General features: G+C 37.6%; 2 protein-coding genes across 2 annotated transcripts in view; one reads left to right on the plus strand and one right to left on the minus strand.

Moving 5' to 3' along the window:
- Nucleotides 1–24,179, plus strand: part of lgr4 (leucine-rich repeat containing G protein-coupled receptor 4) — a 55,874-nt gene that overhangs the window by 21,667 nt on the left and 10,028 nt on the right. Inside the window, exons 3-7 of the mRNA XM_084404605.1 lie at nucleotides 1,039–1,110; nucleotides 15,862–15,933; nucleotides 16,916–16,987; nucleotides 22,186–22,401; nucleotides 23,720–23,791. Of these exons, the coding sequence (XP_084260731.1) occupies nucleotides 1,039–1,110; nucleotides 15,862–15,933; nucleotides 16,916–16,987; nucleotides 22,186–22,401; nucleotides 23,720–23,791 (504 nt within the window). The remainder of the gene's footprint in view (nucleotides 1–1,038; nucleotides 1,111–15,861; nucleotides 15,934–16,915; nucleotides 16,988–22,185; nucleotides 22,402–23,719; nucleotides 23,792–24,179) is intronic.
- The window catches only part of kcna4 (potassium voltage-gated channel, shaker-related subfamily, member 4), a 108,826-nt gene that overhangs the window by 13,098 nt on the left and 71,549 nt on the right, over nucleotides 1–24,179 (minus strand). The gene's annotated exons all lie outside the window — the stretch shown is intronic.

Below are 24,179 nucleotides of genomic sequence, written 5' to 3' on the forward strand. Positions count from 1 at the left end.
TTTTTTTTTTTTTTATGGACAGTTGGACATTATTAACGGGAATACTCAATGTGGTTGTACTCAATGATGTGTAACCCACTGCATTATCCATGGCTAACTCAGAAATCACTTTATCTTCTGTATGGAGCCACAGCTAAAAGGCTGGGATCGTCAAAATATTTGCACAATGTATATTTGCACAAAGCAGGAGAGATTATGAAGGATGATGGGAAATAAAGATTATATGTATGAATATGTATATGTGAAAAATAGATTTTTGGTTGGAAATGCAAACATTTATAGCTTTTCAAACTCATCTCCCAAGCAAAAACTTATAAGCCACTGATGTCGTACTTGCATGACAGTAGAGGTAAAACACCATAGTGCAGCGCTGATGACATCAAATACACTTTGCTTTCTTCAGTTATTGTTGCGTGATGCTTGATCTCACTGTCTGATCTGGATTCAGGTCTTATCAGTCGTCACAGACATACAGGTCTCTGTTCGAACTTGTAAAGCATGAACATGATCTGTGGGAGGGACCATTCAAAAGAAATGTATCAAATTGAAATAATGTACATTGCCTTATGGCACACTTTTTGAGTTCTATTTTGAATTGTGTTAAAGGCGTAATTTTACTTTCTTTTGTTTTCCATATATTGTCTTATTATTTATTTTACATTTACAATAACAATATGCTTAACTAATTCACGCATTTTTACAGTTTTATTTTTAGTAAATGGTATTTTTGGATTGCAGAGGGAGTACCTTTAAAACAATCATGATATGACCATGAAATCTCTTTAAGTTCTGGTTGAAATAAGTGTCTGCACACAGTCAGTTTTAGTTATGTTGTCACGTGAGCGAAATCCCAGCACAAGCTATCCATGATCTCTTCTCTTCCATAAAAAATTGTGAAGAAACCAACCATAAAATGTATATCCAAAAAAGAAATGCATCCAAAGAGCAAATGTAAATGTTTGTGTTATATTATGTTAACCTATATAAATAGTACTGCTCAACAACCACTATGAACATGTTATTCTTTTGTTTCCATAGGGACATCAGCATGAACAACATCACTGAGCTGCCTGCTAATGTCTTCAGAAACCTGCCCTATCTGGAAGAACTGTGAGGATGATGAACTGTTTTTTTCTCCTTCACTATTTTCCTCTTGCTTTTGTTTTCTACTTCTTATGTTTGACACTGTTTGCAAGTACTGCCATGGAAAAAGATGATAAATGGAACACCTCTATGATGATTTGAAATTATCTTTTGCACAGCCTTTATTTTTGAGTATGGCCCTATTTAGTGATATTTTGCATATTTTTAGATTTTGAAATGTTTATAGAACTGCTGAAACAACTTTAAACCTAAATACACATGGCATCCATTAAATCTCTGCTGGTTTCAGTGTCCGCTTGTTGGATTACGTGAGCTCCATTGTTTTCATTTCTTTTGATAGTCACCACATTGTGTCGCTGTCCATTTACAAATTAAAGTCTGCTCAACTTTGACGCAGCAGTCATTGTTGTATTACATTGCCTCGGATCGGCAACTATCATTAAAAATGTGTGACTTCCAAACGCTTTGACTCTGCAGTCACTATTTATGCACGACTGCTGTTTAGGTGCAGTCACACCAGCAAATTTTCATGGACGAAATCCAAACATTTTAATAGGAACCCACATGAGATTTCCCCATACAGATTTTGTATTGTTTTGAAGTTGGTCACGCAAATTCACCACATTGACCAGCTGCTTGGTTTGAAAGTGACTTCTGTGTGAGCCATGCTTCATACATCGCTACTCTAATAATAGACAATTGACCTTTTTTGCCCCGCAATATTTTGCTAATATGACAGTACCTTTATTTAAGGACTCCAGCTTAGTGGCCCCAGAAAACTCATCCATGTTGTAGATATTCAGTATAACTTCACTATTGCAAGTATGATTTGGCTTTTTGTTCTTTATCATCTTAAACAGATGCAATAGAATGGATTTACAGATGATCAAGCTACACACTGTCAATTAGACCTTGAGAGTTCTCTTCAAAAAATAAAATTCAAATACCTACTGCAGAGAATAAGTGGGGAAGAGATTTGACCACCCACAGCACCATACGCCTGATTCAGCACATCTGGAACAGTCTCATAGCTTACCTTATTGTTAGTCAGAGCATCTCAGGATTACTACGGGTGTCAGATGTCACCAAGCTGGCTTTTGAAGCAATGTCTAACTTGTTCATATTGTGTTAATGGCATTAAAGGAACAAACACATGCTGTTTTTGACTGTTCTGGAGTGTCTGTATCAGTATGTCTGAAAAAAGTTCTGAACTCTCATTGGGTGTCTGATCTTTTTCCATGTGTTTGTCTTTTCTCTACTCCTTCACTCATCCTGTGTCTGCCCATCTGCGGGAAGGGCAGATAACATCTGTCTAAGTGATATCAGGTACCAGTGCTTCCAGACTGCTGAAATGACCAGCTCTCAAAGTCGGCTCCCCCTTGTTGTTCACTCTTTTCCGCTCTTTTCCTTTTTTTATTCGTTTGATTGGAGTGTGTTTTCTTACCCTTGTGTGTCTTTCATCCACTCCAATCTCCTCGGCTCTCATTCCTAAACAGTCCTCCAGCGCTTTGTCAAAGGCCAATTTGCTTTTCAACGCATTGTGAGAAGGAATGCATGGCAGGAAGAAGGAGGGCAAAACAATGGTTTCCGTGACAACTGGAGTTTTCAGAAGCGTGTGCTATCTGGGAATGGGGTGGGGGGTGCAGGAGGTCTCAGGGACCTGTACAGCACTGTATTGTGCCAGATGCTCTTTGTCAGGTTGCTCATGGTTCAGTGGACACAATGGGTGTGGTTAATCAGAGGGTCAGGAGTTCACTTTCTGGACTTACATTTATCTTTAAAAACATCCTAGACTGTTGTAACCACTCAAAAGCTATTGCAAGATCATCAACCATGTGTGTGTGTGTTTGTGTGTGTGGTCCAGGTAAACCCTACGTTGTGAGGACAAAATGTCCCCACAAAGATGGCAATATCTGAAATCCTTGTCCGTGTGCAGACATTTTTTGGTCCCCTTGAGGAAAACAAGCCTATAAATCAGACTAAATTATGTTTTTTGAAATTGTGAAAATGCAGAAAGTTTTCTGTGATAATGAAAATATTTTATTTAAAACACTGTTGACAAATAAAAATGACATGAAAATTAAGCGTAGCGTCGGTTCTGGCAAGTCACGTTAGTTGACTTGCATCAGCTGACTCTCAGCTGATCCACGTCTACCTATAGGAATACGACGCCTATCACTGTATTGGCTACATATAAGCTCCTTCAGTATTATCAGCAGCTATCGTGTTTTTCAGGAGCTAATTAGATGGTGAAATTTGGCAGGCAAACTGCATCATCTCACAAGGAATCGTGTAATCGTGATTTCACCTCAGATTAATTCAAGTTCGTGAACTTGAACACGAGATTCACCGCATTGATCATAAGCTGCCTGATTTGGAAGTGACCTCAGTCTGCATTGCTGCTCGCATCGCTGCATTACTGACACAGGACTCGATGTGATTCACTCACCATTCATCTCTGAAAGTCTCCACGAAGCTAAGCTAAGTTCCTTTTTAATGCTCATTGCTTAAAGCTATCAGGGTATTTGCAACATGCTTGTTGCTAATGCTATCTGTGTTCCTTGGGCTTATCTAGTCATTTTCATTAAAACATTCTTGCTAGGCTTATGCGATCATATTGGCTATGCGTTATTTATCTGTTGTCATTGGCAACTGCTCGGATTGCACATGCTGTGCTTTTAGCACTATGCAGCACAGATTCAGGCAGCTTGCGGTGATAGTTAGGAAATAACAATCCATGGTGCAAACTGAATAATTTCTGCTGTTCTGCGGCACAGCTCTAAAAAGACATAGTAACAGTCACTATTCAGTTGAGTCAGTTCAGCGTTGATTCTGTCGGGTATCGGACACATCTAGTTCTTGGAAACACGGCGTTCTTAAAGCTAGGCCTGTAGTGTATTGGAAATATGCTTGCTCTAAAGGCTATCTGTTGTAATTTAAACACGCTTGTTCTTAAGGCTATCTGGTTGCTATTGTAAACATGATCAGATTTCTTTAAAAAAAAATGTTTAAAGGGGGGCGCGACCAAAAAAAGTTTAAGAACCAATGCTCTAAAAGCTGTTAGTTGCTATTGGAAACATGGTTATTTAGCCCAGTCGTTATTTGGAACATGGCTGTGTCACATGCTGTGCTAATCTTATCCAGGTATCAGCAAAATGCTTTCGTTGTTTCAGCAACATTGCTATCAGTACTGTACTGGTTGCTAATGCAAATGTTATCGAATGCTCATTACTTAGGCTTCTAGTATTATTGCGCATACTGTACTAAGCAACATGCTGTGGTAATCAAAGCATTGTTTTAGCCTTATCTGGTTGCATAGAATAAAGAACTAGCTTTTTTTTTTTCAGTCCGATTATTGCAACATGCTGTGTTAAAGTTAACACATGCTTGTGGCTAAAGCTTATCTAGATTATTGGTAACATATTGTGAAAATACACATTAGGTATGTTCACCGCAGAGGTCTGTCATTCAACACTAACAACATCGTAGCTTGAATGAGTGTGGAATCATGGGAGTCGTCATCTTCACCTCCACAACCAATGGAATTCAGTACGACAAGAGCAGAAATCATTTTCATGAATGAGGAAGCACACTGTACTTGATGTGCTTAGTTGCCCACTGCATATGACTCAGAGCCACAGGGTGTATCCTTCCCCGACCGGACTACACTAGTTTTAATACTAGTCCTATGGTTATATAACATGCTTGTTGTATCAGATTTTGCTGCCACTAGTCAGAGCTAGGCTATTGCTGTAGGCAGTGTAGGGTGTATGCTTCCCCTGCCAAACTACACTAGTTTTAGCAATAGTTCTGTGATGATACAACTTGCTTGTTGTATCGGTTTTTTCTGCCACTAGTCAGAGCTATTGCTGTAGTGTAGGGTGTATGCTTCTCCTGCCAAACTACACTAGTTTTAGCAATAGTTCCGCAATTATACAACATGCTGCCGCTAGGGGTGTAAGCTTTGCCCAATAGATCCTATTCAACTGTTAAATTGACTACAGCAACACGCTTTTTGCAATGTGTCCTTGCTTGGGGTGTTGCTTCCCCCACAATATTGGATCTTTAGTACTCAACATATGCCACTAACATCAGGATGTATGAACCGTTCTATCAGCATCAGTCGTGTTGGGGGTAGTGTAAAAAAAAAAATATATATATATGGTTTGGTTTTGGGGGCTTATTGCTGCTCTCCCTGCTCTTATCCATGCTAGGCTGCATGGATGCGCAGGGAGTTCTTTCCCAGAACAGAACCATACTGCCAATCCAAACTGTATGCTAACTGTCAATCATATTTGACGATAGTGGTCCTGACAGAAATTAAGCTCCTTCAGTATTATCAGCAGTTATCGCGTTCTTAGGCGCTAATTACCCTCCTCCATCCCCAGCTCCTCCTCTAGTCCAGTCAGGATTTGGCATTCTGATTCCCCCTGAATCTGACTTAAATTCTCAAATTATTTCGTACATTAAAATTAATTCATGATATCTGCAATACATTTATGTTGGCTCTGTTCGGTTTACCCTAAGGGGGGTTATTGCTGCTCTCCCTGCTCTTATCCATGCTAGGCTGCATGGATGCACAGGGAGTTCTTGTCCAGAACAGAACCATACCGCCAATCCTAACTATGCTAATTGTCAATCATATTTGACAATAGTGGTCCTGACAGAAATGTTTATCAAAATATGAAATTGTGACTAGAAAAACACTGCTAGATTATATGCATCAGTGTTTTCGAAAAATAAATATCTATAAGGAATAGCTGCAAGAGGTGAAGCTGAAGAATGAATGAACACCAGTAATCTGAAGCCCGTTCAATGACACATCCTAGATACTCAACATAAATATAACATTGCAACTTATATCGGCACAAAAGGAGACAAATGCAAGCGAACTTGAACTAAGTTACGTGCTAGCCAGAAAGTGTTATTCCTGTTGTGGATGCGCTCTTCCTGTAAAAACGTGCTGAAACACGGGACTAAACCCAAAGAATTTACAATGTTTTATTACAATAGCATTCTCCTTTTAATGTTATGTATGGCAGATTGACTCTGCACATCTTGCGCTTAACTGTATTTTCATCTACTTTATCAAGTAATTCCAGACATCCCTATGCATTTTCGACACTATAACGAGAAACGATTTTAATTAAAACTGTTGAAAAAATAACACTGGATTATTAATAATATCATCAATAATATCAACAATATCGTCAATGTTTTTTGTGTAAAAAAAAAAAAAAAAAAAACATCTAAAAGGAAAATAACCATCTCAAATAACCCAATTATAGTCAATAATGTAGGCATTGCCGTTTTAGCTGACGTTGAAGAGTGAATGAACACTGGTAAACTGAAGCGCGTTTATGCATCCAATATGGGATTAATCAGATATACACAACATAAAAGTAATATTAAAACTTACATCTGCACATACAGTAAGGACACAGGTGAAAACAACGATGAAACACGGGTAACTAAAGCACAAAGAATTTACAACAATTTATTTTAATAGTGTTTTCATTATAGTATATGGCAGATTGGCACTGCACATCTTGCACTTAACTGTATTTTAATTATCAAAGGGATTTAGGCATAACTGTGCTCTTTCAAATACAGTTGTAATCGAAATTATTCAACTCCCATTGCAAATCAGGTTTATTTGCAAATTTACAGACTTTCAACTGTTTGCAATGAACAAATCAAACAAAAGTAATTGAAAGAGCTCAACACAACAAATGTCTCAAGTGGTTTCCCTAAATTCAACTGAAAATGCAACTTTTAATTAGAGATGCACCGATTGATCGGCTGGTGACCGGAATTGGCCAATTTTCACGTGATCGGCCATGACCGGCGACCGGCCGGTCAGTCTGACATATGCTGATTTTATGCCGGTCAAATGCACTCGGGCGCCGCATGATTAACCTTTTGAGCGGTACGGTCTCATATATGTGATTTTTATTTCTGTGCCCCTGAGAGTACGGTGCCACATTTAGTCACATAACTGCCAGATTCAAACTGTGCTTTCGCGCGTTGGCTGGCGCTGAGCCACAGTTGGACGCGTTCAGCGCTGTCATATATCACAACTAAGCAGTGTTTTCAACCTCATAATGTTTATTTTAGGTTTCAGATATTTAAATGCACATAAGCATGAGTAAAACAATTCATTTGGAGTTTGTAAAATACACATTGATGTCTGTGGAAGCAGCAATAACAATCGATTCAAATATAATTTGCCGACATGTGTTATTCATATCAGACAAACATAGTGGAAGTAAATATAAAGTTTACTCTATTCTTCTCAGTTCACCGGCCACTTTCTTGCATTTATTTCGGGAGAAACTGATGAATTCACGTGCTGTAAAATTAAATCCGACTAACAGGACAACATTGCGGCACCCATCTCATGTTATAGATCAAGATTATTTATAAAGGTTTTAAAACGACCAAACACACTCACTCACACGTTTTTGAGAATCGGAATATCAGATAGGCTAGTTGATGACATGGTAAGCAAGTTTGTGAATATTTTGAATAAAAAAGGAAAAGCGACACATCTGTCATACAGTATTATGGATGCGGTGTATCGCGTGACACGTCGCCATAGAAACATTAAAGGGAACGTTCGCCTTGAAAAAACTCACTCTGGGGGTGGGGGTGTCAGTTAGAATATTTAAACTTACGTGTGAAAGGGTTAAAGAAAAGATTGAAAATAAACATTTGTGTGTGCTAAAGTGGTTAGAAAAAAATTCAATTCAGAATCGGCTAAAATCGGTATCGGCAGGTCAAACTCAATGAAAAATCGGAAATCGGAATCGGCCTAGAAAATTGTAATTGGTGCATCTCTACTTTTAATGACTTGCGCGGTCTCAAAATTAGTCAACCTCCTGAATAGAATCCGTCACAACAGCACTAATCTGCAAAACTGATGTTGTCTCAAGCACACCCTGATTCAACTAATCAAGGGCTTCATTAGTTGCTCCAGGTGTGCTTGAGATAGAATACATGAAATATCTGACACAGGTCCTTGAAATCCTTGAAAGTTTGTGAATCTGAAAATAAAATAATTCAAGGCCCTGGAAAGTTTTTGAAAATAAACATACATAGATATAGGTCCTTGAAAGTGCTTGAATTTAAGTTTAAGTTATTTAAGTTTTCTGGAAAAAATTCCAGATTATTCCCTCCGGTCCGCTAATGTGTTATTTCGCCAACACTTTGTGCATATTAGCTTACTTGATTTACGTTAGTTACGCGCATTTACGCATTACGTTAAGTGTTTCCTGCGTGAGGTACTTTGTGTTGTATGTTGCCATGACGTTCACGTGCGCACGAAACTACTACGATGGTACCTCAATGTTTGTTGTTGGACACAACAAATGTGTCCCCACATTAAGTCCTTGAATTTGAGGGTATTGGACCTGGAAAGTCCTTGAATTTGAAGTTATCCAAGGTGTGGGAACCCTGTGACTAGGTTTGTTGAGTGTCATGTTAGAAATATGGCTAAGTCAAAATAATGGTCCAAAAAGTTAAGAGAAGATATCATCGCTCTTCACATCGCTCTTGACTGGTAATGTCAACAAATTCAACATATTATTTAGCAATTTTTGCAAAAATAAAAAAAAATTCTGAAGGAAAATAAAAATTTCTGTATTCTCTAGGATAATTTGGGACCTCTCCTAGCTTATTTTATCTCCGGCAGTGGAGAATACCCTCTCAGAAGGGGTAGAATATGCTTGAACATACATGTAAGATGTATGTAGAACATAATATTTTTTAAATTGGTTTGAATGATTGATTCATAAAACTTCACTTGTTTCATCATTCCTGGATACAGTTAATAAACAGAACTGCATGTGTCTTACGGAAGAACACTGTTGCTGAAACTACTTCTCTCTGTTTATGTCTATGACGAGTCACGTAGGTACTGGGCTACTCCGCAGCGGCTGCGATCCCCGGCCGGTCTAATGTAGTCAGAGTATAAACGCTTATTACAGGCTTACTGTAGTGATTCAGGATAAGACAAAAACACAGTTTGAAAAAAAGGCATTCATGATGTACTCGCTCATTGTATACATTTAGTAAATTCTGAACACAAAAAAGTAACGGACTGCAGCTTTAACAACAGTCATCTTTATGAATGTTGTGAAGCATCAGATGTAATCAATACACTCGTTATTTAAGGCAGCGACTTTCAAAAGGTGATTTACTCTATTTTGGTTGCTACCGTAGACATCAGTGTTTATACTCGAACTATAAACTTTTATCTCAGTACTTCTGTGAGCATTTTAATATTTGTAACACAGAAATATCGATACTGTGTGGTTGAAAAGACTGTGAAAGTAAAGCTGTTTCATATATATTGACAACTGCTCTCTCTGGGTCAGCGAAAGCACAAACAGATTTGAATGTTCCGGTGTGAAGTTTTTGTCATTTAGGAATAATATCACGTGAGTGTTTGAATCGAGATTGAGATCTTTTAAAGATTAATCGTGCAGCTCTACTGTCTTTAAACTCTCTCTCTCTGTGTTGATATCTGATGCAAAAAGTATTTGAGTAGCGCGAGGGCTTTTCAGTGCATTAATTACTATTTTAATATGAGGCGAGGCGTCACTATTAAAGGATAAGCTCCCAGCACTTCGCCCACACATCACACCAGAACCGTTTTCGGAACCGAAACTTAGGAATTTCACACGGTTCTGGTATTTTTCAAAAACACTAACTGTTCTGGATAAGAACCGATTCTCGGTTCCCAACCCTACTCAAGATCTTGATAAATTTTGACATTTTGTTGTTGTTTATAATCCGGTATTCCCGTAATACTTTTGACTTTTATGAGTTTAATAAAGAACTCTTGTCTCGTCTTCTGTCGAAACATACTGCGCCTTCTTTAAAGAATGACCACCTTTACATACGCCAGGTGACCTGTAAATGCGAAAAACTGTTTCCACTGCAGTTTTGCAGAAATATTCCTTTTTCAAATTGCCTGAAAAACCACCTCATGTTAGTGTAACAGCTTTTTTTGTGTTTGATGTGACAAACAAATTTGATGTGTTTCCATTGGGCGTAATAGAAACGCAGCTATTCTCTGCCTCAGAGTCATGCAGTCTTCTGTCATAAGCACACACATACACACTCTCACCTCTCTCTTCAAACATATCATCCCCCACTGACAGATATAGAGCTGTCAAATATTAATCCTCTCTAGATGTGTGTCTCTGGCTTGATATGTATTGTGCGTGTGAGTATGCCAGAGATTGTGTCTGATTGATATATATGTAGCTATATTGTTTTGTATAAAGGTGCACTCAGTCATTTTTTTTTCTTATTAAAATGTTTTATACAAATTCATGAATAATAATACTTTTTTTGTAATCAATTAAAAAATATGTACCATAATTATATAAATAAAGAAGTTGCTTTTATGATGATATATATATATATATATATATATATGATATATATCATATAGATCATATGATAAGCAGCCTACTACTCCATTAATCTTGAAATCCCCTGTGTTATTGGTCACTTTTGCTCCTGGAATAAAACATAATGGCTGACTGTGAATAAGCCATTTCTACAATCCCATTGGTAACAAAACTTTTGGGTGTTGCTGCATTCATGTCACTGGGTGAAGTCATAGAGTCAAGCACAATATTCATGTGGTTTTGGTTGTGTACATCATTTTGATGCCTGTTTCCACACTAGCTTCTCAGGTTGTCTTTCTTTGAGAAATTTAGCTAGAGCTCAGACAATATCAGATTTTTGCAGAACTAGATCATGGTTGCTAGTGGCAGACCTCTTATTCTACATAAGGCAACTAGGGCACTTTGGCCAAGAAAATTGGAGAATGACTCCAATAACATTTGGTCTAACTGAAAGTAGTAGCCATAAGGCTCAGTTAGTGCTAGTATATTCCAAGAGATTTGTTGTTCAGGTTTTGTTGGCAGTCTCGGGGTGCAAAGCCTTAAAGCTGTGGAAGTCCAGTGGCCTTTTTCATAAGAGTTTAGCACAGTGACCATCTAAGAGGGGAGAAAGTGCAAAGTCTGCAATTAGTTCTGAACAAAAACTAGGGGGTTTTAGACATAAAAGTGCATCATTAAAGCTCTTGACCTGCAAAAAACACCATTCAGACTCTGTGGTTTTTAAATGATGTCATTTAGAGCAAACTGAATCCAGCCTCACTGGACGTGTCCTAAACAATGCCGTAGGAAAATTTGACAATGCCATATGGGATATATTGCATTGTACTGCCTTATTAATTCTATTGTCATTTGTTTTATATAGGCACTTCTGTCTTGGAAATGTTGGCTGAACACATCACAAGGTCACATGATATTTCCCATGCTTACTGAAGTGGTTACTAAAGCAACACTCCAGATTAGCTCTACACAACTCTGGCAACACACTGACCACAGAATGAGACTTAGATTAGTTCCAGACAAATAAAGATCAGGGGTGACATCTCCCTGCTCAATGCATCGGACTGCTGAGTAGTGACACTGAGTGTGTGCATAAGAAATCCACCCATGGAAGTCTGGCCAGATCTGGTGGCTTTGAGAGACAGCCAAACCAGAACGATATAGAGAGAAATACATGGAGGGAAAGAACGTCTCTTTTTCCCGCAAGCTAACCCAACCTCATTGGTGTGCCACAACAAATGTGTTGATGTAAACAAGAACGTAGTTGGACTGCAGTTGATTGTTTAATTTGGGGTTTGTGTCGTGGTTGGAGAAAGACAGATATTCTGTCATTTGCTGTGTGATGGTTCATCATTTTAACTTTTTTTTTTTTTTACAGTCTTTTCCATCTCTCTCTGTGTTTTCTCTCTCCTTCCATCTCTCTGTGTGTGGCAATGTCTCAACACTTAGAAGCTGAACCCCTATGATCCCACGGACAGATAAGCCACCCCAGCCCTGTCCTCACCGTCATAATTGCAGCTGTATTATCCATTGTCTCTTGTTGTTTTTCCTCTGTCTTTCCTCTTTATGTCTCTCTGTCTCCAGGTTTGCTGATGAATAATGGAGGCACTGTGCCTTAAGATAATTACCCACACAGTTACATATATACTTTGGTATTATGGAGAATGTAAGGGTGTGGTAGAGAAAGGGATGACAGTAAAAAGAGGAACATGTTTACCTTTAAAGGTGCATCATCACCTTTTTTCACAAAGACCTCCATTCGTCTCAGCAGCATTTGACTTCATGGAGTTACATGATTTAAAAATTTGCACTCAAGTTTCGTATGGAGCTTATAATATGACAAAATTTGAATTGTATAAATTTGAATCATTGACAAGTGTAATCTAACAAAATGTAATAGTGTGTGGAATTTTAAATAGTTCTGAATTTGATTTCTTTAAACGAATATTGAACATTTGAAATTTAACAAATTGAAATGTTTTTATGTATTTTCAAACAGCTATTTTTTGTTCTGAATTCTTAGACTGCAAATATTCAGTTTTAAAAAATACAGATTCAAGTTTTCAAGATGAAGAAGTTTTCTAAAATTCAAATTGCGGAAAATTCAGATTGTACAGAAAGTAGGTCGCAGGTCATCCACAGGGAAGAGTAGAGGATCTCAGAAAAGTCGAACGGAGCATTTTGGCTGCACTGCAGTAGTTTTCTGCCGCAAACGTGGTGGTGGTTCAAGAGAATCCGTGTATCATTCGTTCAGTCGTTTTTTGATTTAATATTAAGAGTTATTAGAACTCAACTTTTCAAAAATGAGAAAACAGCTTGAATATTACATTTCTAATATTCTAATAATAGTCCTCCACTGCTGCAGTTGCATGGATTCTTAACGCGTTTATTGCAACTACGTAGTAAAAATGTATATACATTTCATCTTTTTTTCATCAAACAACCAAACTAATGGCTCGACACAACCCGTACCGGGGAAGAGCCTAGACAGGGCTTTCTTCTGTGTGGATATAAATTTACCTACGCTTTGCATCAGCTGGGTATGGCAGGGTGAATGACGGCTGTCATAGCCTGCATGGAAATTAAGATATAAATCAATATAATTAGTAGTAAATTAAACTATTTAAACTCTAGTACTAAAAGGAAAGAATAATGCATTGACTTGGGTAGCCTATATAGGCCTAACGTTCACGCATGAACTGTCATTCAGACTGACTATCAGAGATATTAAAATACATAATCTTCTGAGTTTTATGATGTAGGCCTTGTGTTTTATTTTTATTAAAATGTATTATAATTTATATCTCAAAATGTCTCAATTCTCTGACATTACATTTATTTAATTAATATTGAGTATCAATTGATGTCAAACTAAACGGTGTGTTATTTGTATATGTCAAATCATTTTGTCATATTATAAACTCCATAGTTTCGTTTTTTTGTGTGTTTTTTTAAAATGTATGTACATTTATAACACCATACTTTGTATTATATTACCTTTGCATCAAATTAACACTGCTGTAAGGGTGTTTATAATACAGTGGCTATGGGAGTGACGGTAAAGTTGACATCTTTCTCTCTTCTTACTGCCGTTATCAATTTCTCTCTATTTTTTCCCTCTTTCCCTCTTTCTTCTGCTGAACACAAAAGATAATATTTTAGAATGTCAGTAACCAAACAGTTGATGGCCCCCATTGACTTACATAGTCTTTTTTTCCTCCATACTATGAAAGTCAATGGGTAAACTATATTTTAGATTAGGGCTGCAATATATAGGAAGTGCAATAACAATAGGGATCGTAGTTGGTCCGTGATCCGTATGGACCAGGCCCCATGGTTCGTAATGCATGTGATTTGCAGATTAATTGCAGTGTTTAACCATGATAAAGTGAAAGTTTATCGTTTGCACGTTTTAAGTCCTGTTTAAACATTCAAGTGAGTTTAAAGCATTCAAGCGCAAGCAGATGTAGAGCCATGCAGGTGGCACACAAACACCGAATTCAGTTCTCTTTCTCATCTTATTGTGCTCGAACACAGTCGAAAATGTCTTAAGTAAACGTAAACAATTGAAAGAAAACGGATGCGTATCATTATATTGTATCCGTGCATTTGGTCTTAAAGTGAAAGCAGCCTAATAAACATGTGGCTGTCTGTATAATTAATGTTAATCAAATCACAAAAGACAAAGAAAATTATCTGATGAAATTGTTTTCATATCACAATATACATTGCAGAAAACCTAAATATTGCAATACCAATATTGTACAGCCCTGTTTTAGATGCAATTTATTTCAGACATGCATCTAAGGGCCACCAAGGGGCAGTTAACTAATCCTGATGCTGTAAACATCTAGATAGATGTGCAGTCCAGCACTTCCTGTAATGAGAGGGGCAAATGGAAGGCTTTCTGTTCTTTCTGAAACGCTGTGGCCTATTTCTGTGGCCTATGAGAGAGAGAGAGAGAGAGAGATATGATAAGAGAGTTAGAAGAGTGTGTGTGAGTTTTCTGACTCCAGTTTCAGTGGGTGTAAATCTGGTGTTAATCTCTCGGGCCTGATTTGGTGAAGTTATGTGTACCCTCTGCCCACCCTCTGCCCACCTTACCACACACAAGCACTCTCACACACATGAAGCATTGACAAACCCATACCGTGTGTTGTACAGCATAACCTGTGTACATGCCTTCACACACCATGTGAAATTCAGACTCAAGATGTCCACTTGATTATCTCTGAATAGAATGTGTCTTAGTGTGTGTTGTCCAGCCCAAAACATAACTGTACAATCAGAACATCACATCACATTCATTCCAGCCATCACATTCTGACACGTCTTAGGTATTTGTGCTGCCCAATCAGACAGAAAGTCTGTAGAGGCTTTTGCCAACAGAGAACAAGTTAGCACTTCAGGAGAGAGCAGTGCTTATCACACACACTACTTTCAGCACCGCAGATATCGGCTGCTGTATATATTGTACTCCCACACTAAGCCTGTGGCCCATTTATGGTTGCCAAGTGACATAGCAGTTGACCCTTTGCTAAGCACACCCCACTTAGTTACTGTTGCTAATCTAGACAAACTTTACAGAATATTTCATTTGCATAAACTGGAGATTTCTGTAAACCACACGATTTTTTGTAAAATGTGCTCAGAAAGTGGGAAATATTAATTTTGGTACAATTCGTATTAGTAGTAAAATTAAATTATGCAATAACATGATACTGATGTACAGTATGTGTGTGAAGTCTCTTATGCTGCATTTATTTGAATGCCAGAAAACGGTAATATTGTTAAATATTATTACAATTAAAAATGTTTCTATTTGCCATTTACTCCCAGTTTTCAGTGTCACATGATCCTTGAAATCTATATGCTGATTTGGTACTCAAGTAACTCAAGATACAAGTTACTAACTATGAGTGACAAAGCAGTGACGCTGTTCTGAGTTGTGGGAACATTTTCTTCAAACGGTTTCATTTTATTAAACCTATTACCATTGGAGTTAGTTGGGTTAATTGGAGTTCCAATGTGATCCCACAAAAGTTTGTTACTAAGTTAAAGGATTGGTCAGTTTCATTTTAAAGTGGGGCTTAGGGAAGGGTCAGTTAAAAAAATGCAGAATGTACAGTTGCAAGTGTGAGTTTATCAGCATTTTACAATGGCTCATCCAGCCTAATTTAGAGTTGTATCTCTTCCTTTTTTAATCGCTCTCTCTGTGTTCCTTCCCACTCACAACCTTGCATTCACTCCCTTTGACACCCCTTCTCCAGCTTTCCATCAGAATGACGTTTTTTTTTTTTTTACAGTCTAGCTGAAATGAAATATCTTTCTCTCTCCATAGACGTTTGGCTGGTAATGACCTTGCTTTCATCCACCCAGAGGCTCTGTCTGGCCTCCATCAGCTTAAAGTCCTGTAAGTATTACACACACACACACACACACACACACACACACACACACCTCTATTTGATACAGGCTTACTCGTTCACCCAGAGAGACGATCTTGAATAGCGCAGTGAGAGAGCAGTAGATCCTGCTGTGTGTTTTGTTGAGTTGTTAAGTGGTGTTGTGTAACTAACAGGAATTTCACTGCTACTGGATCAGGAAGTCTGTCAGTGTCTGATGGAGTACCTTCATTGTGATGCACCCCCTCCCCCCCACCCCCCTCCCTCTCTCTCTCTTTCTCTCTCTTTCTTTCTTTTCTTTAACTCATATTTTGTCCTTCAGGTGTTTGTGAGCCAATTCAAATGTAGCTTATCAGCTGCTTGGTCCCCTCAGCCATGCTTTACATAAAGCTCATTTTTTCCTCTTCCTGTCCTCATCCAGGGCTGTTTCAAAGCCCCACAGTGCTGTAACAGGCTCATCCAGACACTGTTGTGGGAAGTTGGGAATGAGTTAGGAAAACCTATTGTGGACCTAAAGCCAAGGACTTTGGAACTGTAAATGTTGGAGATGATTTGAGACCAGTTTTTATTTACTGTGGTCATGTGTTTATGAATGCCTCTTGGCTGGGCTATGTGACTACAGTATATATGTGTGTGGTTGTGTGTGCTGTGGCCTGGCACTAAATGGGAAAAGCTGTCCTTGCGGCCTATGCCATTTGAGTGACGCCAGAGAGCAGATAGTGTAGAGGAAGCAAGATATGCACTGTGATTAGTTCAGAACAAGACACACACACACACACACACACACACACACACACACACACACACACACACACACAAATACATACTACATTAACACTAGAGCTCACATTGTGGTTATCTGGGCTCATGATTTGTGAAGAAATGTTGTAGAGAAGTATATATGTATTGTGATGTGATGTGATATCAGACAGATGTGTCATAAAGGGTGAACATAGTAAATAATAATGGTGTTTTAAACCTACTTTTCAGGATGCTTCAGAACAATCAGTTGAAGACTGTTCCCAGTGCAGCTCTCAAGAATCTCCATGCCCTGCAGTCTTTGTAAGCACACACACACACACACACACACCCCCCCCCCCCCTCTCTCTCTCTCTCTCTCTCTCTCAAATTCAAATGTGTATATATATATGTGTATATATATATATGTATATATATATAAGAAATGTTTACTTTTAGAGATGCATTGATCAAAAGTGACAGTAAAACACGTTACTTGTTACACTGTTAAAAAAAATCGGTTTCAAATAAATTTTGTTCATTAAATAATCATGCCAAAATGTAGCACATCTGATAACATTGATAATAATAAGACATGTTTCTTGACCACCAAATCAGCATATTAGTATGAATGGAGTACTGGCTGTTGAAAATTCAGGAAGATTTGTTTATATATTTTAAAATATATATGAAGAGAAAACAGTCAAATTGTTAAATAATAATATTTCACAATATTTCTGTTCCAATATTTTACTGTGTTTTTGATCAAATAAAGGCAGCCTTGGTGAGCATAAGATGTTTCAAAAACATGAAATAAATATTACCAACCCCAAACTTTTGAACAGTAGTTTACTGGTGACGGCGAAAGGCTTGTTACAAAGGTGGTATAAAATAGTGATGCACAATACAGATTTTGTGAGCCGATTCCAAAATCAAATTACTCAGAACAACATCTGTAAATACTGATAGTTTGGTGTTTTTTTATTTTCTTATTTTTCTGATTCCTTGTTGTTTTAAAACACTAACAATTAACAAACTTTGAAGGAAATTGTATTCTTTAGTTTATAACCTTTTTTTTCTACATTTATTTAGCTAACCCAAGGTTCTTTAAATAAAATTTCTTAATATGAAATTAAAGACCAGCTGATATCTGGATAATTAGGAAATATTCTTAATACAATTTATTCTTAATAGAAATATCCCAGCGTTCAAAAAGGTTCCAATTCTAAGGAGAAAACACTAAAACAAAAAGCACCCCATTTAATATTAAGTTTGATGTTATTGCTGTAGAATAGCAAGTTAGATAATCAAGATGATCACTTTTATTTGCCGATACAGCTGATTTACACATTGTTTAAAAATAGTTTAGATAAAATAGAAATATTTCATTTTGTCTATTGCCTGTGTAACGTTTCGCTAAAAATGATTTAATGCATTTAATTCTAATGGAAGTAATAAGTAGGGGTTTATCAAGAAATGTTTGCATGGCAATGTCTCAGATGCATTAGAGTTCCTGTAACTATGCGTTGTTGTGTTTGTGTGTTTGTTTGTGTGTCTGTCCTCTAAAGTTGTCTCAATGAGATTTAGTCCAGCTGTTGTTTCTGCTCTGGGACAATGTGTTTAAAAAATCAGGTTTTTAACCATTATCACCTCTCCAGATTTCTCCGTCTCTTTCTGTCTTACCCCCTCGTGTAGTGTGTTTTTCCTCTCTTTTTCCCTGTGGTGCTGAATTAATGTGTTTTGGCACAGTCCACCTGCTTTTGGATAAGGCCTCAGAGAATGACCTGTCAATCAATGTGCCTTCTGGCCCTCAGCATGGTTGATGAGGGAAAGAGTAGGATATATGTCAGAGCAAAGGCCAAAAACGAGAGACACATGAGAGAGAGGGAAGGGGGCAGTCCTTTGGGAATGTGTTCACCCTGCAGGCTTTCTGCACAGGTTCTACAACTGTGCTATTCAGGCTACCAAAAAAAAAAAAAACTATTTCCTAATTACAGTGACATTGCTGTGAGAAGCAAGGCAGAGACAAAGCCTGTAAAAAGCACCAGAAAAGCCTGTAGAAAACACACACACACACAAAAAAGTAAATCTCAAAAAAGTCTCTTTTTTTTGGTTGTAGCTATTTATGCACTGAAATTAAAATGATTGGCCTAAACTGAATATTCTGGCCGAAAGTTGATACCGAAACCTGTTATATATTATAACTCTAATATTAAAATAGCCTTTCTTTAAAATATCTGTGATCTTTATTAATTTTATACAAAAAAGTGAGTCTGCTTACGGCTCCAAAATTTTTATCAAAAATATTGTAAAAACACTAATATTGCGAAATATTAAAACAACTGTTTTCTATTTTATTATATTTTAAAATGTAATTTATTCCTGTGACGCAAAGCTGAATTTTCAGCATCATTATTCCAGTCTCCAATGTCACATGATTCTTCAGAAATCACTCAAGTTTTCTAATTTGGTGCTCTTCTTATCAATTTTGAAAAGAGTTTTGCTGCTGTTTTGCTGCCATGATATTTTTTTCTGAATCCTTCTGAACCTGAAAGTTCAACTCAACGTTATGTCTCAGCTATAAAACACAACCTTTTTTCTCTTAATATATAACCTATTAACAGCCGGTGTTTACATTTAAATCTCATTAAATCTGGATAATTTCAAGTGTACACTGCTTTTTCCTCCATGTTAATGATTCTGTTATTGAATGGTGAAGTAATGTTAATGTTAAAGTTTTCATTTCCTTCTTTCTTTAAAATAGAATTTTAAAACATTTCAGGTGGCCAAATTTTTTTTGCATCCCTAGTTAGAACAGTTGATGATATGGATATACTCTAGAAATACGATTGCCTCTCCTCACTCAGACTGTTTCCAAAACCACAATTATAATCTTACGTCCATCTATAATTTCAAGTGGCCGTCTGTGCCACATTTTGCAGCGATCCGGTAAAGATCGCTGCCTTCTAACCTCAAGTCAATTCTGTGGTTTGCCAGTTAACAGACCAGAGAGCAATTCATTATCAGAAACAATTATCCTTCAGTCTCCTTGAGCGTTAAAGCTGTGATCTGTGGTGTGTTTTAGAAATAGCTTTTAAAGTAATAAGTCTTAACAAACGCTGAGCTGCTAATGTGTTACATTACAACAGCCCTTGTGGCCAACTGTTTACTTGTAGATATACATCTTAAATTAATATTCTCTCTGTCTCTTTGTCATCTATGCCACCCAACCCTTTTGACTCTCTGTGAATCTCATACTATGTGTTTGTCTGTGTGTGCGCTCAGGTTTGGCAATGGCTGATGTGGACATGCCCAGATCTGCATGTTCAAAATAAGAAGCATGTACAGACTTTAGCTGCAGCTGACAGATCCGTATCTCCATAGATAAGAGCCATCTCTCACCTCCCTGAATATTGATTTGGTTCAATTCGCAAATTAACCATCCGTTTTAGAATGAATCTAAGGGACTGTAAAATGCCAAATTGTGTCATTCATGAACTGATTTCAGTTTACTTATCAGTCACCGGCCCCACATTATGCCCATTGTGTGAGCTTCATGTCTGTGTAGAGCGGAGAATTAAACATTCTTAAACGTGCCAAAGCCGAAAGTGAGCCAGAGTTCATATCCAAAGCACACGTCAGTTTAGATGATCTCTCACTGTAGTTCACAAATGCCACGCAGTGCTGAAAATTTGTCCTAATGCATTGCACTCAGATAAAAAGGGGAAAAGTACATGCATGAAAACTTGCTATTGGCTCATTAGTAGAACATGTGCGATCTTTAGTCCTCCTTTCCCAGAATGGCCTGAGAGAACACAAAAAGTTTATTTAACAAGCAAAACTAAGCTTAAAGTACACTGTACACACACTATTCCAGGAAGAAATATTGTGAACAATTATGAGCTGTGTTTATATTTTCATTTGGTAGATCCACAAATATATTTCCATTACACAGAGGCATTTATTAGCTCCACAACAATTGTTTAACTGTGTGTTTCTGTTCCCAAATAATAAACTGACTATGCAGAATTTTAAGGCATCATGCATGTTTCTGATGTGACCTGTATTTTTTGCATAGAATGCAATTGAGTCAAGCTTAGTGAAAAATAAGCCAAGCCAAGATGGCGTACACAGCACTATAAATTTAGTAATGATTTAGTGCAGAAAAGTGCCAATAGGATTAGCTCAGTCTAATTTAAAATTGACTTTTTTTTTACTCAATATTTGGGTGTTCTATGTATTTTTATTTTCAAATGGATAGTTTACCCAAACATGAAATTAATTTACTCACTGTCATGTTATTTTAAACCCATAAGACTTTGGTTAATCTTTGAAACACAAATCAAGATTTTCCATGAAACCTGAGAGGTTTCAGTCCATTGATCTGCAGAAAGTCTGACTTTTTGACACTTGGGTAGATTTCCCCTTGTAATTTCACTATTTTCTACTTCTACTGTTATATTTATATTTTACTTATATTTAGTGTTTAGACATAATAATATAATGATAAAAACGTATGTGCTTTGTTTTTTGCATGATAATAAATTTGAAATAATTTATTCCAAAATCATCAGGCACATCAGCAAGCAATCCGACTTGTGACGTCATTATGTTTGATGGACATAGATACGGTACCGCCTTTGAAAAGCAGTAGGCGTGGTTTAGTAATCGCTGTGGTGAGGTCAGTTTAGTCATTTATGAGGTTCTATTTGAGTTAGAATATCTAGGTAGGCAATTCAGCAAGGTCTGGTAACAGAGCATTTGTGAGTGAGTGTGGGTTTCCACATTTGTGCTTTGTCCTGTTCCAGTGGTAAGGTTATAAGGCTTTTTTCTTGTTCTAACTAAGATCTCCACCTACACATACCCTAGTCTTTTGTGTTTTAATTGTATAATCACAGGGCAGGGAGAGTATAGCTTAGTCAGTGTCAGCCATTTATAAACAGGAAGTCACCACCCCACCATTATTACCCATCAACCCCTTCCTCCTAGTGATTGGCTCCGATTCCAATTCTCAGTGCCCTAACTTAGAAAATAGAAATAGAAAATTCTCCACATGACTTGTGCGCTATATTCATAGTCTTCTGAAGTCATATGCAACACACACTTGTTGATAAGTATATACATACTGAGTCAGATCTTTTAAGCATCTACAATATTTGACACAGCACTGTTTATTTCGGTCACAAGCCCTCAGGGCTGAAAGGTGCGGTTCCTTTTTCTCATAAAGCCATTGAAGCGGCCCCTGAGTGGGGCCAGGGCTCCCACCTGGGCTGTGTGAAAAGGGAGGCCAGTGTAGTGAGATCATGGAAACGTCTTGTGTTTCTTTAACAGCACAGTGTGCAGAGACTGAGTGTTAACTGATGTTTTAGCACCTATGTGACGGCACACTGTTATTCCCAATATGCGCGCCCTCCTGGTGCTGTATTTGTAGAAGTGGCTGTTTCGATAAGTAAAAGTGTTTTCAGCTCATTTATGCTCTATCCGCATCAGGGTTCCTGAAATCTCTTCCTATTTCTGTGCAGGCGGTTGGATGCTAACCACATCACTTCAGTGCCTGAGGACAGTTTTGAGGGTCTGCAGCAGCTCAGGCACCTCTGGTTGGATGACAACAGCCTGACTGAGGTTCCCATTGGCCCCCTACAGCACCAGAGTAACCTGCAGGCCCTGACGTTGGCCCTTAACCGGATCACACACATCCCAGACAACGCCTTCGCCAACCTCTCCAGCCTGGTTGTATTGTGAGTACTGTGCAATTTCGGCCACATACACTAGAGGAATTCATCCTGCTTTTAACACTGATAAATTTACCTTCCCCTGTTGCCTTTTACCACACATCAGTTAAATCCATCAATGCGCTACACTAACTGTAGTCCTAGACGGCTCGTAAAACACTCATACAAATACACTTGCACATGGTTAAGTACACACACAGGTAAACAGCAGCGTGGATGGTTGAATTTAGAGAGAGAAAACGGGAAAGCAAAATGGACCCTTGTGTCTTGCAAAGTCAAACAGAGGCTATAGACCCTCTCTCTCTCTCTCTCTCTCTCTCTCTCTCTCTCTCTCTCTCTCTCTCTCTCTCTCTCTCTCTCTCTCTCTCTCTCTCTCTGTGCCTCACTTCTGGAAGCTTCTCTGTGGGTCTGATTTTCCAATTACATTCCAGCTGCTGGAAAATATTTGTCTTAGGAGTGGAGGCCAATTAATCCGTTAAGTAGACTGAACAAACACACAGACCTGTGTGGTGAAGTGCTCAGAAGAACTACTGAGGAGTTATCCGTTCAGAGAAAATGTTTGTGTTAATGTTCTGCTGAGAATTGCATCTTTTTAATGACTGGAAAATCCAAGCAAAATAGACATCCCTTAGTCATCCCTAGTCATCTGAATGGTTATAAATGGATTCATTAATACCTCTCAGGTTATATTTACTATAATCTATTGGCCCTCTTTTTAGTGCATATAGTCATTTTATCACACAGAACTCACTGTATAACTAACCAAACACACTGTGGAAGTAAATTGTAAAATTTAACGGAGGATCAGAAAAGTGCACAAGAAAATGTACATCTTAAAATTAGTGATGAGTGTTATATTGGGTACCTTCTTGATAATCAGTGATATTAGTGTTTGGTAAAAAAAAAAAAAAAAAAAAATGTTTTTATAGTGGTGGACATTAGATATTTAATAGTACATGCTCATTTCCCTTATTTTTATATTTAGGCCACCTGCCGTCATATGTTGCTCACAAAGTTAATCTTTAAAAACATTAACGCTGTTAAATGTAGTAATTAGCACCATTCAAAGTGAACAAAAAGTGAATGTTTGCCTAAATTCCCTTTTAACATTTACAATAATTTGTTTTATTTTTGAGTATTTTATTTGTAATATTTATTTAAAAAATTAACTTATTTTCATTTACACAAAATATAACATTCATCATCATACCATCAAAATAATTATCAGCCTATTGGCATCATCTAGAAACCCAACTTAAATTGATTGTGTGTAAATGAATATATAAGTGTTGCTTCTAAAATCTTGTTTGTCCGTGTCGTTCAGGCATCTACACAATAATCGGATTCAGGAGATTGGAAAAAACTGCTTTAATGGGCTGGACAACCTGGAGACATTGTGAGTTCCCCTTCACTTACACATGTAATCACACTTCCTGTCATTAAAGAGATTGTAATCTGCTAGAGTGGGTCTGTCATCAATAGCATCATACTACATATTTTTTACAAGAGATTGTATGTGGGCACAAGTGTAGTTACTCTGTGTGGTGTTTAGTATATATATATCTGCTGCCCTCTTCTGCAAGACTCAGGGTTGCAGAGAACATTGGGAGCCTCAGATGACATTTATTTGAATACCAGTATGCAGTGTAGTAGAGAACACACTAGACATGGAGTACTTCACTGGTATGTGAGCAGAGACAAAGGTTGAGTAATCCATTGAACCGAGATCCCTAACCTTAAGCCTGAAACGTTACGTACGTTATGTTTTTCATTTTGAATGAAAA

Source organism: Rutilus rutilus (assembly GCF_951802725.1).
Source record: "Rutilus rutilus genome assembly, chromosome: 3".
NCBI classification, from domain to species: Eukaryota; Metazoa; Chordata; class Actinopteri; order Cypriniformes; family Leuciscidae; genus Rutilus; species Rutilus rutilus.